Source organism: Pelodiscus sinensis, chromosome 29 (assembly GCF_049634645.1).
Source record: "Pelodiscus sinensis isolate JC-2024 chromosome 29, ASM4963464v1, whole genome shotgun sequence".
Lineage (NCBI taxonomy): Eukaryota > Metazoa > Chordata > Testudines > Trionychidae > Pelodiscus > Pelodiscus sinensis.
Genome location: NC_134739.1, coordinates 7,636,792 through 7,652,740, shown reverse-complemented (window position 1 = coordinate 7,652,740; position 15,949 = coordinate 7,636,792). Strand labels below are relative to the sequence as shown.

The following is a 15,949-nucleotide window of genomic DNA, read 5'->3' as shown; positions in this document are numbered from 1 at the left end:
CTACTTGGAAACATTTTAAGCGCTACAGGTTTAGACCCCCCTTGGAGCATTTGGGTGTGTGTGAGCAATTTTTATTAAGAAATATTTATCTGCAGTGAGAAGCTGCTTGCTGATTGGTTAATGTCACCAAAGTGATTAATTATGCTTACAATTACTTTCTCCTAAGCAAAGGCTGGCCGCTGATGTCATAAGCGGCGTATCTATGGCAACTTTCAGTGGTACAATTCATTTTACACTAGGGCTTTACCTACTTATTGGTACCTGGGATGAGCACAGCAAAGATGAGTAGCTTAGAGTACTTAGCCTACCCGGTAATTGTTGCCAATCACAGGCAGAGTACCACCTTGAAGAAAAAACTGGACATTCATGACTACCTGTCTCACAAGAGCAAACTCGAAGTTGGTATGTTTTCTTATGTATTTCTCCTCCATGTTTCTGAAGTCAACTGTGAACAGGTTTGAAAACCTGAATGGGACATGTTTTCCTGAAGGACAGCTAGCCATAGAGCTCAGAAACTGTAAATTATATACACCAGAAAAATGGAAATTTCCATCAGAATTCTGTATAAGTAGAAGGCTTAAGGAAATCCTGCTGGGAAAGCCATGTGCTTTCTCTTTTCAAGATAAGACCAACACATGTTTTAAGATGATATACACTCCTGTTAGTTTGTAGTTTCTATGATGAAAGCCAAAGTGGAGTAGCGTGCATTGGAAACTTTCTCAGAACTTCATAGTATTCCATATAGATTTATACCCAAACATGTTAAGCTCTGTTACAGGCTGGGGACTGAATGGCTGAGCAGCAGTTCAGCAGAAAAGGACCTGGGGATAACAGTAGATGAGAAGCTGGATGGGAGTCAACAGTGTGCCCTTGTAGCCAAAAAGGCAAATGGCATATTAGGGTGCATTAGGAGGAGCGTTTTCAAGCAGATCTAGGGAAGTGATTATTCCCCTTTATTTGGCACTGGTGACGCCATATCTGGAGTATTGCATCCAGTTCTGGGCCCCCCACTACAGAAAGGATGTAGATGCATTGGAGAGGGTCTAGAAGAGGGCAACCAAAATGATGAGGGGGCTGGAGCACATGACTTATGAGGAGAGGGGGGGGGGGATTTGGGCTTATTTAGTCTGCAGAAGAGAAGAGTGAGGGGGGATTTGAGAGCGGCCTTCAACTACCTGAAAGGGGGTTCCAGAGAAGATGGAGAGAGGCTGTTCTCAAAGGTGACGGGTGGCAGAATAAGGAGCAATGGTCTGAAGTTGCAGTGAGGGAGGTCTAGATTGGATATTAGGAAAAACTATTTCCCTAGGAGGGTGGGGAAGCACTGGGATGGGTTCCCTAGGCAGATGGGGGAATCTCCATCCCTAGAAGTTTTTAAGTCCTGGCTTGACAAAGCCCTGGCTGGGATGATTGAGTTGGGGTCTGTCCTGCTTCAGGCAGGGGGCTGGACTTGATGACTCCTGAGGTCTCTTCTAGCCCGACGAGTCTAGGATTCTAGGATTTGTTTTGATTCCGGAGAATATGCAGCATCAAAAAACCTTTTACAGCTTATTTGAGATGAGTTGGCAACTAGATAGACTTGTTAGTAAGAATACCTTACGCCTGTGTTTCTCAACCTGTGGGTCCTGGCCCCCCGGGGGGTGGCGAGTAACTTAGAGGGGGGTTGCAGCAACTTAAAGAGGGGCTGCAAGCAACTTAGAGGGCGGTCACGGTATCACACAGTTTGAGAACCCCTGCCTTGCATATATAATGAAACATTTTGTATCTGACTTGCAAGCTCTTAAGAAAAATTATTAGGACCAGACCCACTGACAGGGAGAGAGCAAAGAGGGCAGTTGTCCTGGGGCCTGGTGATTTTAAAGGGCTGGGGACTATGGGCTACTGCTACTACAGAGTCCAATGTTCTTTAAATTGATGCCGGAGCCCTACACGACATAGTCCGGGTGATGCTGAGGGTGAATTGCTGATAGCTCCACCCCTTCTGCTCAACATGTTGCCTCTTCTGTGTGGCCCGGAGCTGAGGTCCCTCCCCACATATTGTCCAGGGCCTGGTGAAACCTGTTGCCAGCCCTGATGAGGACAGCTGGATTTTTGCATTACTTGGACGTTAAAGTTCTTTAATTTCTGTTGATTCAGATTCACAGATAAAACGAAAAGATTACAAAGATGAGGTGCTCCTAATACTTAATGAATGATGAGATTCAGAAGGTTTGCAAATGTAGTTCTCATAATCCTCAAAGTTTCATTGCTCAGCAGACTGCCTTTCGTCTGCAAATTGCACTAGAAGTCTCAAATTTCATCTGGGCCGTAAACCAGGAAATGCAGCAGTCTGAGAAAAAAAAAGCATTTGAGATATTTACCTGATTGAACAGGTTGCAAAATGCTACCAGTGTCCCCAGATTCCTCAGCACGGCAAAAGAGACATTTTTCCTTAAAAAATTCAAAATGCAGCAGGGAAGATTCTGCAAAGTGGAACCAGGAAGCGTCAGCCAGTTGTAAATGGTATCAGATAGGTCCAAAGGTCATATCTTAGACTATAAAGCCCAGGGATGGGTTCACTGAGTCAGGTACAATTGGAACAGGTCTGACTAGTCACCCAAATGAGTTGAAATGTCGAGAGACGTTTTATTGAGGTCCAAAGTTCTTTGGATAACATCTTTCCTCGTTGTATTGATTTGTTATTTTTCCTTTGCTTTTCTGGGCCTCTCTTGAGTTGAAAGTGCCTAGGGATAAGAAGAGGCCAACTGGAGCTTTGAAAGAATTCCAGTGCAGACACATGCTTCTGTACCTAACCCCTGAGCCATGTAGGTAGTTATCCTGCCATGAATTTAGGCAAAACATAACTTGTTTGTCGTGCAACATAGTCTCCATACCACTTGGACCCTGCATTGGCCAAAAAGAATTATCAATGTGCCCTGCTTTGCACCTAGTAGAAGTTATTTGATTATTTGGAGGATCAGTCAATTCTTGATTTCGTCGTAAAGCATAACACAGTATCTGGTCCAAGACATGGATATAGCTGAACTGTTTCATAATAGTGAGGATGAGACAATTAAATTTAACATCCTTGTGGTAGTGGTAGTAGGGGGCAGCAACGAGGTCAAAGAATGTCACCACAGTTGCATTTAACTTCAGAAAGGGGAATGACAAGAACATTAGGAAACTAATTGAATGGAAATTAAAAGAGACAGACACAAGTGAAATGCCTGCAAAGTGCATTGAAACTTTTAAAAAAACCCATTAACAGAGGCTCAAATTAAATGCGTACCTCAAATTGAAAAAACATAGCAAGATGACAGAAAAAAAGTGCCACTGTGATTAAACAGCAACATAAAAGAATTGGTTAGAGGCAAAAAGGCATCCTTTAAAAACTGGAAGTTAAATCCTCCTAAGGAAAATAGAAGAGTATAAACGCTGGCAAGTCAGATATAATTAGGTGGGCCAAAAATGAATTGGTAGAACAATTAGCCAGATTCAAAAATCTGACAACCAAAACAAAAAAAAAAAGGTTGAAGCACATCAGAAGGTGGAAGCCTGACAAACAATCAGGATACGTCTACACGGCATGGCTGTTTCGGGATACCAAAGGTATCCCAAAATAGCTACCCTGAGTCTACACAAGCCGCCTGTTCTTTTGAAATATTTTTCAAAATAATGGGCATGCTATTTCGCCATTCCAATAAACCTCGTTGAACAAGGAATAAGGGATGGCTCGAAATAGCAAGTTATTTCAAAATTTGGCACCGTGTCGATGTGCCAAATTTCAAAATAAGCTATTTCGAAATAGTTTCAAAATAAGATATGCAACTGGATGATTGAAGTTCTAAAGGAGCACTCAGAGAAGACAAAGGTATTACAGACAAGCTATATGACCGTTTTGCATTGGTCTTCATTCCAAAGGACATGAGGGAAGTTCCCATACCTATTTAGGTGACAAACAGTCTCAGCAGTTTTTGGAATGTATTGATAAATGAAACAGTAATAAGTCACCAGAACCAGCCGGCATTCACCTAAGAGTTCTGAAGGAACTCAGGTATGAAATTGCATCACAATTAAGCGTGGTGTGTGACCTATCACCTAAATGTGACACTAATTTTTTTTAAAAGGCAGAGGTAATCTGGACAATTCCAGGCCAGTAAATCTAACTTCAGTAGCAGGCAAACTGATGGAAATGATAGTAAAGGACAGAATTATCTGACACCTAAATGAACATAATTCGTTGAGGAAGAGGTAGTAACATGGTTTTTGTAAAGGGCAATCATGCCTCTCCAATCTATTAGAATTATTTGAGGTCAGGCAATATATGAGCAAAAGTGATGTCATGGAGATAGTAATTTGATCATTCAGAAAGCCCTTGAAAAGGTCTCTCATCAAAGTCTCTTAAGCAAAGTAAGGAGTCATGGTATTAGAGAGAAGGTCCTCTCATGGATCAATAACTAGTTAAAATATAGGAAACAAACAGTAGGAATTAATGGTCAGTTTTAAGAACAGAGAAAGGCTAACGGTGTCTGCCAGGAATATGTCCTGGGACCAGTGTGGTTCAACATATTCCTAAATTATCTAGAAAAAGAGGTAATAGAGGTGGCAAACTGCGTAAGCAATATAAAATTCAAAGCAGACTGTGAAGCACTACCAAGTAGGTGGCATGATTGGGCATCAAAATGGCAGATGATATTCAATGTTTGATGCAAAATAATGAATATTGGAAAACATAAGCAAAACTATATATACAAAGTATAGGATCTAGATTTGCTGTTACCATTCAAGAAAGAGATCTTAGAGTCATTGTAGATATTTATCAGAATCTGGTCAATGTGCAGCAGCAGCCAACGAAAGCTAACAGAATGTTAGGAACTATTAATAAAGGGATAGATAAGACAGAAAATAGCATAATGTCACGGTATAAATTCATGGTGCACCCACCCCCTTGAACACTGCATGCAAGGCTGGTCATGCCTCCCATATAAAAAAGACACATTAGAATTTGAAAAGGTACAGAGAAGGCCAAAAATGAACAAGGGTCTGGAACAGCTGCTGCATGAGACAAGATTCAAAAGACTGGGACTTCCATTTTGGAAAAGAGATGACTAAGAGTGAATGTGATAAAGGTCAATAAAATCATTACTGGTGTGGAGAAAGTGAGTAAGGCAGTCTTTACTCCTTCACGAGCCACACGAATGAGGGTGTGTCTTCACTGCACCATTATTTTGGGATAACTAGTGTTATTTCAAAATAACAATGCGAGCGTCTACACAGCCATTCCGTTATTTTCAAATAATTTTGAAATAATGGACGACTTATTCCTAAATCTGTAAAGCTCATTCTATGAGGAATAACGCCTATTCTGAAATCTCTATTTCGAAATAAGGCGTGGGTAGATGCTCCACTGCTGCTATTTCGAAATAGCCCCTTACCAGGGCCATTCTAAGTTACTCTACCCTCCTGCCTCCTGGGGCTCTAAATTGAGATAGCCTGCCTCAGATTCATTTTGAGGCTTCCCTCCAGTGTAGACGTGCTATTTTGAAATAAGCTACTTCAGAATAACTATTCCGGAATAGCTAATTTCGAAATTGCTGGGCAGTGTAGACGTACCCTGAGGGATTGCCCAATGACACTGATCAGCAGCAGGGTGAAAACAAAGAAAATGAAGTTCTTTTAGACAAAAAGGCAAATTTTCCCTGTGGCGCTTTTTGCCAGGGGATGCTGTGAAGGCCAAAACTATAATGGAGGTTCAAAAAAGAACGAGATGTTCATAAAGGATGGGTCTGTCAAGATAACCAGGGATGCAACCTTATGCGCTGGAGGTCCTTAGATTCTCATTGCCAGAGGCTGGGAATGGGTGACGGGATGGATCGCTGGAGGGGATGTTCAGTCCCTAAGAAGCACCTGGTGTTGGCGACTGTCAGAAAACAGGACCCCAGGCAAGACAGCCCATTGGCCTGACTGGCTTTATGTTTTCATATTGTCACAAAAGGTGGGGAAAAGGAAGTGGGTTGTTGGCATCACTCAGGGACTCATTTGGGTTTTGTCTTTTCCCTCTAGCAAGACCTCGTATTGATAACAAACCCCCACGGGCGCAAACTCACCATCACTTTAAAATGACCAAGATCCAGGTACTCTTCTTTCCAAGTGTGCGATGTTCCTGCCTGCACTAATTCACGGATAAGACCAGGCAGTGTGTCAGATAAGTAAAGGGAGGGGAGCGTTCTTGAGTTTTGGCCTGGCACAGCAGGGGTCCACGCCTAGCAAAGCGGGTGGGGAGAGGATGCAGAAACCCAGGAAATTGATTGAAGATGCTCCTGGTGCACGCGTGTGTGCACGTGTGTGTGTGCATATGTATATGTGTGTGCACATGTGTATGTGTGTATGCGCTCGCGTGTGCGTGCACGTGTGTGCGCGTGTGTGTGCATGTGTATATGTGTGGGCACATGTGTATGTGTGTATGCGCTTGCGTGTGCGTGCACGTGTGTGCGCGTGTGTGTGTGCATGTGTATATGTGTGGGCACATGTGTATGTGTGTATGCGCTTGTGTGTGTGTGCACGTGTGCACGCGCATGTGTGTATGTGTGCGTGTGCATGTACATGTGTGGGTGCGTGCATGTGTATGTGTGTGTGTCTGTGTGTGCGCGCGCGCTGAAGCATAACAGGGAGGTCAGTAGTGATAGACAAGCAGTGTGAATGGTCATTATGGACATGCTGGATGTGTGGGCATGGGGGGTTGGCAGGCACTGGCTTGTGGGAGTGGAGGATGATGGGAGGCTAACCTGGTACCAGTGCCTCTGGAGGAAGGCTTTGAAGTTGGCCCGTGATGTTACAACTTGGGGTCTCTTCTCCAGGAGGACCAGAAGAGAACTGGCAAAATCGAAAGAGAAAACAAGCAGCTGGCCGGGAGGCTAGCGGCCATTCAGCGTGGGACAGGGCTGGTGGACTGCTGGAATGAATACTTCCAAAGGAGGTAGCTAAGTGTCCTTCGGATTCCAGGAGCAGCCCAACGCCTCTCTCAGGCACGGCGAGACAACCCAGCGGCGCAGAACTCGCACTCCACCAGGGGCGGCGCTGCCTCCGGTCTTGTCCTTTCACTTTCCCTCTTTTGTTCTGCCTGGTGCATTTGGGGTCACGGCACCGTCTCAGGCCAGAGGACGCCCTCGGGCTTAAGATGGGCCATTTGGGGCAAAAGCCGCTGGGAGTTGCACCAATAAGGCAGCCCTGCACCACCTCCCCCCGCCATGGAAATCACTGCTGCAAGTTTCCCGGCAGGGACTGGGACAAGGCAGTAGCTGATCTCTGCTCCAAGCCATGGACCTGACCTGCATCCTCACCCGCCTTGATCCGTCCGTGGTCTCTGTCTCTCTCACACCCAGGCGTACACACAGCTCCGACACGGCCAGGGTGCAGGGCTGACAGGAGTCAGGATGTCCCAGTCCATCATCCATTGACCTGGGAACAGCCACCAGGGTGTGACGCTCAGCAGGGACAGAGGCCTCCAGGCCTGCGATCTCGCAGGGTGTGGGGAGGGGAAACGGGTCCTGACTTGTTCCCTGATTCTGTTTGAACCAAGCAGAGGGACAGGAAGCTGTCCATGCACCTGAGTTTCCAGGGCTTAGCACTGACTCTGACCCCCTGACCCTCAGTCTGCCCTTTGGCACGGTTTCACCCTCACCTCAACCTGGCCTGTTGCAGGGTTTCTCAATCCTGGTCTAACCACTAGGCATGACCGCCCGCAGACTGGGCATAACAATTAAGCAGCCCACTCTCCCTCAAGCATCTCTCAGCCTTTTTCCATGCTGCTCCCCCCTTCTCCACCGCTCCATCCCCCCAAACTGGTGTATCAATATACCACCACGCATGGCACGTTCATGCCCTGCCTTATAATCCATTCCTACTAGGACACCCATGTGAACAGAGCCAATTGAGATAGGGATCTTCTCACTGAGTCTTTAAAGCCACAGAGTCTGCTCATGTGGCGCTAATGCCTTTGCTAGCGGCCACGTAACTGTATCATGGACTTCCCAGCCACACTCTTCTGTTGCTTCTTTCTCGTCGCACGTGTGATATAGTGTAAGCTGGGCAGGGATCTGCGAATGCACTGGAGACACCTGCCATAGCTTGAGGCATGGCAAAATAACCAATAATAATAACGCTATAGATCAGATTGGACCAGGGCGGTGGGTGAACCTAGGACTGGGGGAGACAACCTCTCAGCCCCGCCTCTTCCACCTGAGGCCACTCCCCCTTCAGGAGCCAAGCCCACTCCACCACCACCAGGGCAGGGCTCCAGCTCCTCCTCCCCCACAAGCCACACCCCCACTGCAGGGGCAGGGCTCCAGCCTCCCTCCCTCCACCCCGAGCCTACCCCGGAGCACAGGAAGGGCGGGTGGGGAGGGGCCCCAACCACAGTATGGCTGAAGCCCAGGGGCAGCCCAGAAGCCACACTGAAGCAAGGGGCAGAGTGCGGGCGGGGCCAGGCTTGGCAGTTTGAGAAGGCAACGCCTTCGCCTGCCTCTTATACCCGCTGCCCATGAGACTGGATGGTAGAGGGGACACTTATGCCAATCAATATGATTTCATAAGCTAGGTTTCAGGTTAAGCGATTAAGCCTTTATTAGCAAGCTGGAGCCTGCTGGAGCCAATCATCAGTCATGCCTCTTAGCAGAGGACAGAAAAAACGATTGTGGCTGAGTATATACCACCCGCTGCCACGGTTACCTGCTGCATTAGTGGGCTGCAAGATGTCGAGGCTGTTTTCCACCCTGGCTTTTCAAGTGCAGAAGGTGGGAGCCTCCCAAGAGACTTTAAAATATCCTGCCACTAAAGGCTTCTGTTTAAAAACTCCCTGAGGTCCCTGATTCCTTGGCCTTGGCTTGGTATCCCTGCCACCGCCCAAATGTAAAAAAAAAACCCTTTGAAAATTTAGGAAGGTGCATTTGGGAATTTCTTCCTGTGGTTCCTCAAGCTTGAGCTTCCCCAAGCTCTTTAGCCCTTCCACTGGCGAGAGCTTAAAACCCCCCCTCCCCGTAATCTTCTTAATTGCTGGCCTTGTAGTCTTAGGCACATGCACATAGAACCTCCTGCCTTCTAGGATACTGGAATTGGATCATGGTCTTAAAAAGGCGATTTTTATTAACAAAGAAAACATACTTGATTGCTAGGTGTTACAGAGTAGCTGAAAAAAGAAAGATTAAAGCACTGAGATGGCTTTGCTGGGATTCGGTTTAAAAGTTATAGGCTACGTCTAAACTACAAAGATTTTTCGAAACAGGATACGCAAATTCCGCGGGAATTTGCATATCTTCTTCCAATCGCATTTTCAAAAGAGGATCTTTCGAAAGTGAAAGTAGTCTGGACGCGTTTTTTTTCCCCAAAAATGGTTTTTTTCCCCAAAAAAACCCACGCCCAGACTACTTTCACTTTCAAAAGATCCTCTTTCAAAAGTGTGGTCGGAAGAAGATATGCAAATTCCCATGGAATTTGCATCTCCTCTTTCGAAATAAAAACTTAGTCTAGTTGCCCTAGTGCATGGGGGGGGGAGGGGACACCATGGACTCAACGCAGAGAGGTCCAACATACCCAAAAATAAGGAATATAACCTGACTGCGTCTCACTAAACATTCCCTGTTCTACTCACTTATCTGTTGTTCCAAGATTTAGCCTTTCCCAAGACATGGATGTTGCTGAATCCTTCATGCTGAATTAAGCTCCCTGGCTTAATTCATGGCTTCTAGCTCCACTCTAGCATAGGAAGGTCGCTGCTTCCAATTCAAAAACCCACACTCGGTTTCGTTGACGCTCCTGGCTTCCTGCCAACACTTCCTGCTTCCCTAGCATTCCTAGAGACTTTCTAGGATTCAACCCTTGTGGGCAATGTAGTTAATTGAATGTCTGAAACGTTCAGAAAAGAGTAGTACCCTTCCCATGCATCACACAAGATGATTCTGAGAATTCTTGGCTTTACAAATAAGGTTTTGATTCACTTTGTTTTTTGGCAGCTCTAATAGGGAGAAGCACAACAGGGAGATGGTGAGGATCACAGTTGAAAACCAGGGGATTCTGAAGCGACTTGGCGACCGTAAATCGATGTATGACCATAGGAAGTCAGAGCTTGATTGGAAGGCACGTAGAATTGTTTTATTTTTTGAAACATGGTTTCCAGCTGCAGTTACACTAAACCAGGTGCAGGAGAAGAATGAAGTGCTTTTAATGTTTTCCAAACCAAAACGTGCACCATCAGCTGTTGGAGCGTGTCGCTGGATCTCATCGTTCTGTGCATGTCCATCCTTTAGGAAAGCAAACTGAAACAGTCTGACATTGGCTATAGGTGTAGCTAGGTATAAGGAAGCCCAATATCATTGCACAGATATATGGAGGGGAGCACGTTAAATCAAATGCTACACAGTTAATCATTTATTGGCCTTGGTAGAATTGCTCCCTAAAGCTACCCATGAAGGCAATCAGAAAGACAGGGATATTGGCAAAGGGGAGAATTCAGTGGAATTAGATTAATTCCTTGTCAAGTATTTATTGAAAAACATCTTGTTCATCAGGCAGAAGAACTGGTGTCTCAACTTCTACACTGTTATTTTCGGAAGAGGAAATGCAAATGAAACATTAATATGCAAATATTGTGCTCTCATTTGCATATTCTTTTCCGATCCTTTTTGCGAAAAAACCCCCACAGTGTAGACAGGGTCATTTGTCAGAAAAACCCTGTTTTGCACAAGATCCTGTAAACCTCATTTTTTTTGGTTTATAAATGGCCCTGTCTACACTGCGATGTTTTTTCACGAAAACCTCTTCCGCAAAAAGGATCGGAAGAGAATATGCAAATGAGAGCATGAGATTTGCAAATGAGTGCTTCTTTTGCATTTCCTCTTCCAAAAATAACAGACAGTATAGACGTAGCCTCAGAGTAATAAGGGTTCTCACACTGGGGTGGGCGCTTCATTGACCTTTTATTCTGACATTCTTAATTACTATGACCTTTTCCTACAAAGAAAAGAAAACTACACCTGTGACACTGTGTTATAATTTAAACACGAGCATCATTCTCTAGTCACGTGTCCGATTTTAGATGTAAACATTCGTTTGTGACTGAACAAGAGTTTATGGTCTGGCTTTTTCACGGGCTACAAGCAGATCACAAGTAGGTGAATTTGAGTCTTAATTTCTGGCTACAGTCCCTAATTTGATGACCAGTGTTACCCAGGGTTCTTTCAACCCAAACCCCTTGGTAACTTTTACTCTCTGCGAGGTGGTGTCAGGAAATAATTCAGGGGAGACACGGTCGTCCGACCGATAGATGGATGGTACGAACAGGACAACACAAGAGTGCTTTAACTTAAAGCTAAACTTTACTTAGTCTCAAGCACTTACACACGTCCGCAACAGTTTAGTAAAACACCCCCACCCTCGGTAGTTACCAAAGTTGAGTGTGGCTCTCGAGTGGCACTGGGCAGGCTTCTAATGGCCAGTCTTCCGTCTGCCGGTGGGGATGGAGATGCGTCCAGATGTGAAGAGTCCTCAAGGAGTACTTGAGGTGTCCCTCCAAGTGTTTCCCCAAAATAATCCCCCTAACTCAAACTTTCCTTCCTTATTTATCCATTAGTATTACAATAACATGTCACTCAAAAACTAGTTAGGCAAGCACTTTTTAAAGGTTAGGCAAGAGGTTTTCTTCTCATCATCACTTTCGCCAGATGCGTTTTTTCTTTTTCAGAGACTCCATGCCGGGAGGCCCTGATAGATATATGTCTTAGGCAGGGGTGGCTTGAGGTGGGCTGCAGCAGCTGGCGCCCCAGGCAGAACGCTTGATCGGCACCCCTGCCTGCACGGCCGTCAATGGCGTGATGTCATCATTGGGCGCCCCGGGTGCCCCGTTGAAGACGGAGCCCTAGGCGACGGCCGAGTTGGCCTATACTCACAGGCCGCCCCTGGTCTTAGGGCATTTAGACAAACTTCCTGTTTTTCTTAATGTATAGCTCAGTGATTTCACTAGAGATTTGGGCCTCAAGCCGGGGTCAAGCTGCCCTCTCTGTGGCACCCAAACTCCCCCTTCCCTCCTTGACTGTGGTCATGCAGAAGTCGCAGTCTAGGTCTAATTTGGGCCCGTTAGCTTGGTTGCTAAAATTTAAACAGTAAGCAATAGTGGTTCAGGCACATTACTGGATTTGCCGAAATCTCCCCATACAGTCAGCACCAGCTGATTTCACAGGGACCCTTTGTGACGTCTACACTAGAAACAGTGAGTTGCATTTCTCTAATTTTCTGGTTACCCTCGGGCTAGGAGAGGCTCAGGCCATGTTCACACCTGCAGACTGTAAATTACTGAATTTTTCCCCCAGCGGACCCATTTATTTCATTCAGTTTGCAGTGGTATGGAGATAATGAAAAGAAAGTTACAAAAACCAGGTGTGTGTATCTATGCTAGTCCTCTCCTACTAGCTTACCTGTTTTGCAATAATTTCCTCCAAGGAGTCCATCTGCCTCCTGGACTTGGAACTGAGTTGTTCCATTTTTTCATTCAAACAACTGCAGGTTGGACCTGCCTGGTCCGGCACCCTCAGGATCTGATTGTTCCTAGATGAGGGATTTTGCCAGACCAGGGGAGGTCACTTCTGGCTCCCCTGCTGCCAGTCCCATCCCCTGCCTTTCCCCACACCTATAGGCTTCCTGGCTCCCCTCCGCAGCCCAGCTGAGCTGCATGCTGGCTCCCGGGTCCCACAGCCCAGCTCTCAGGACTGAGACCCTAGGCACAGAGATGACCAGGGAGGCTCTGCTTGCTGTCCCCACCACAAGCCCCACAGCTGCAGCTCCCATTGGCTGGGAACTGCAGCCAATAGGAGCTGCAGGGGTGGCACCTGCAGGCGGTGACAACAGGGGGAGATGTTGCCACTTTCAGGAAGCTGCCCAAGGGAAGCCTGGAGCTTGCATCTGCTTTCGATCCAAACTCCCTCTCACAACCCACAGCCCCTCCTGCAACCCAACCCCTCCTGCAATCCACTCACTGCTAATCACACGGAAACCATGTGAGATCTGAGCAGATCCGCCAGGGACGGGATTAAGTCTGTTACTGACTCGCCCCTGCACTGAAAACACGTGAAGTACTGAAGGACCAGGATGCATAAGTGAAACGGGTGGGGGGAAGTGCATGAAGACCATATGGTGTCCTTGTTCTCATTACAACTCAAATAGTCACTGTCATGGATAATCGAAATCTATACGCTTCCCTTCTCGTTGGCAGAATTCACGGCACTACATCCGGAATACTACCCGGTACCTCATTGCTTCTCGGGACAGCTAGGTACGCAGTTCTGCCTTGGCCTGGCTGGTTTTCAAAAACTGCCTGTGTTGTTAGTGACTTGAGGGGGGCTGGTTTGTGTATGCATCTTATCCGGCCTGGACTGTAGTTAGTGCAGGGGTGGGCAATTATTTTTGCAGGGGTATCCACGGGCTCCACCCCCGAAACGGGTGGAGCTAGGGTTGCCAGATGGTTTACCCAAAAATACCGAACACTGGATCGGGGTGCAGTGGGACAAAGAAAACCCCCACTCTGGGTGACCCCACCCACTGCAACAAAAAAAAAACCCCACCGGGGAAAAAATTCTGTGGAGGGAAAAAAAAGGGGAAGACCAAAATTGTTGAGAAAAAAAGTGATTAAGCAAAAAACAAAACCAAAGAACATTAAAACAGCTTTAAGTGCCTGCAGTCAGAATAGGGATAGCAGGATGGGAGAAGTTGCGCACTAAGACCCAGGGAAGCCTTCAGGTCTTTAGGCTTTTTGCCGGCAGCCATTTTGTTTTCTTCATGGAGCCAGAATGCAGCTTCCCTGCAAAACCAGGTAAGCGGGAAGGGGAGGTGGAAGGTGCCGGGGCTGGGCCCAGTTGCTGAGTGTGTAGGGATGCCGGGTGTCCGGTATTTTTGCCTCATGGCTGGGGAAAAAAATCAGAAAATACCGGACATTTTAGGTGTCCAGTATTTTCTAAATTTTTTTTTTACTGGACAGGAAGCAAAAATACCGAATTGTCCGGGTCAATACCGGACACCTGGCAATCCTAGGCGGGGCTGGGGCCTAACCTTCTCCCAGAGTTCTCTGGGGCCAGAGGCTTTGAAGCAAAGGGCTCACGAATCCTGGCCCAGCTACTACCACATTGCCTGGCAACCGCCTGGGGTTGCTGCAGCTATTTAAAGGGCTCACAGCTGGGGTAGTGCTGCAACTTGGAGCCCTTTAAATAGCTGCAGCAAACCGGGGTGGCTCCCAGGCAATGCGATAGCACTGAGGCCGGGAGTTTAAACCCTTTAAATAGCAGCAATTTAAAAGGCTCACAGCTCCATCTAGGGTTGCCAGATGGTTTCAGAAAAAATACAAAGACCCAGAGAGTTGTTAAGCAGAACCCAGTAAGCACCAGGGTTGCCAGGCTGCTTCCGTATTGAGCCAGACAGCCCGGGAAAAAATCAGTAAGCACCAGACATTTTAGGTGTCCGGTATTTTCTGAATTTTTTTAACCACACAGGAGGTGAAAATACCGAACTATCCGGTTCAATACCGGGGACCTGGCAACCCTAGCTCCATCCCCTGCTTGGGTAGCGCCATGACCAAGAGTTGGGAGCTATTTAAATAGGATCCTGCTGCCTGAGCCACGGCCTGGAAATTTGGTGGCTGGGGCAGCAGGATATAAACAGAAAGTGGCCAGATGCCACAGATCCATGGGCTGGATCAAAGTGTTAGGTGGGCCCCATCTTGCCCAGCCGAGTTAGTGCACGTACACCATACCTAGGAAAAACTAGTAACCGAAGGCCTGCCAGGTGCCTGCCCACCCATGAAATGCAGGCACTGGCGGTATGCATTTAAACGCAGCAGCCACTGAAATACCGTGTGGCGGGAGGAAGGGTATGTGATTGAGGATCTTTCCCTCTCCCAACTTACCCTGCTGCTCAGACAGGGACTGCCAAAACAGCCCTGAAACTGTTCTGCATACTGCCAGCTGGGGGAGCAGGCAAATTCCATCTTCTTCCCATGCTCCTGCTGCAGCTAGCAGAGCCTGTTACTCAGCAAGTGCCTTCCGCTGGTGCCAGTCCAAGCGCTTCCCAGCTCCTCTGGGCACCCTGCCAATCATTATTCCCCCCCCCCCCCCATTGCCCGGTTCTTGCCGAAGTGCTTGAACTCTAAACCGCAAATGAAACTAAGTCGCTGCAGTGTTGGTTTATATGGGGCAGAACGTGGCCTTTACATGATCATCGACAGCCTGGGGCGGGTGAGGAAATAAGGGGGCTTTGGCAAGACGAGGCAGGGAAGGCAGAAGTTATTTTCATGTCAGAGCCCCTCGAAATGCAAAAAGGAGGAACCGGGTGTTTGCCCAAGGACACACTGGGCACAAAAGTGTAGAGGGCTCTGCTAAAAGCCCTGTAAGAAGTGGGAGATTAAAAGAGTAAAGAAATGATCTGTGAATGTCCCTGGATGCCCAGTCTGTAGACTCCACGTTTGGGTCCTGATCCAGCAAAACATTTGAGCCCGTGTTTAGATTTTGCTGAAGTTAATGTGGCCACGTGATTTGCTGAATTGGACCTTCGGGCAAAACTCATGGGCTTCATCTCCACTGCAAATTCTTCCAGCAGAAAATATGCTAATGAGGGATTCATTAGCATAAGTTGTGATCTCATTAGTATATTTTCTGCCGTTTCTTTTTGCGCAAGGGGTTTTTGTGCAAAAAGAAGCAGTGTGAACGGGGTTTTTTTCCCACAAAAAAACCCATTTTGCGCAAGGTCATTATGCCTGTCCCAGAGAGGCATAATCTCCCTCTCTTTCTTTAATTGTAGGAGAACACACCATGCATGGAGAATACAGTAGAGACTAGCACATCTTGCAAGTCCGATGGCCTGTTAAGGATACATGTTGCAACTGACTGAGGTGTTCTTAGGATTGTAAAATAAAATGCAACAGTGAACAAATGCAGCTTTT

General features: G+C 46.8%; 1 protein-coding gene across 1 annotated transcript; it reads left to right on the top strand.

Annotated features, from left to right (window-relative positions):
• Nucleotides 1–230: 230 nt before the first annotated feature.
• CFAP97D1 (CFAP97 domain containing 1) lies at nt 231–15,939 on the top strand. The gene is made up of 6 exons (XM_006125783.3): nt 231–402; nt 6,040–6,110; nt 6,834–6,952; nt 9,984–10,107; nt 13,235–13,294; nt 15,808–15,939. The coding sequence occupies exons 1-5, from the start codon at nt 267–269 to the stop codon at nt 13,292–13,294; spliced, it is 510 nt and encodes a 169-aa protein (XP_006125845.2). The 5' UTR covers nt 231–266; the 3' UTR covers nt 15,808–15,939.
• The last annotated feature ends 10 nt before the right edge of the window (nt 15,940–15,949 follow it).

Excerpts from the sequence above, each read along its gene's own strand:
- CFAP97D1 (XM_006125783.3), top strand. The coding sequence starts at position 267 with ATGAGCACAGCAAAGATGAGTAGCTTAGAGTACTTAGCCTACCCGGTA. Across the intron at positions 6,953-9,983 it reads AATGAATACTTCCAAAGGAG|CTCTAATAGGGAGAAGCACA; the intron begins GTAGCTAAGTGT and ends GTTTTTTGGCAG. Across the intron at positions 10,108-13,234 it reads AGTCAGAGCTTGATTGGAAG|AATTCACGGCACTACATCCG; the intron begins GCACGTAGAATT and ends TCTCGTTGGCAG.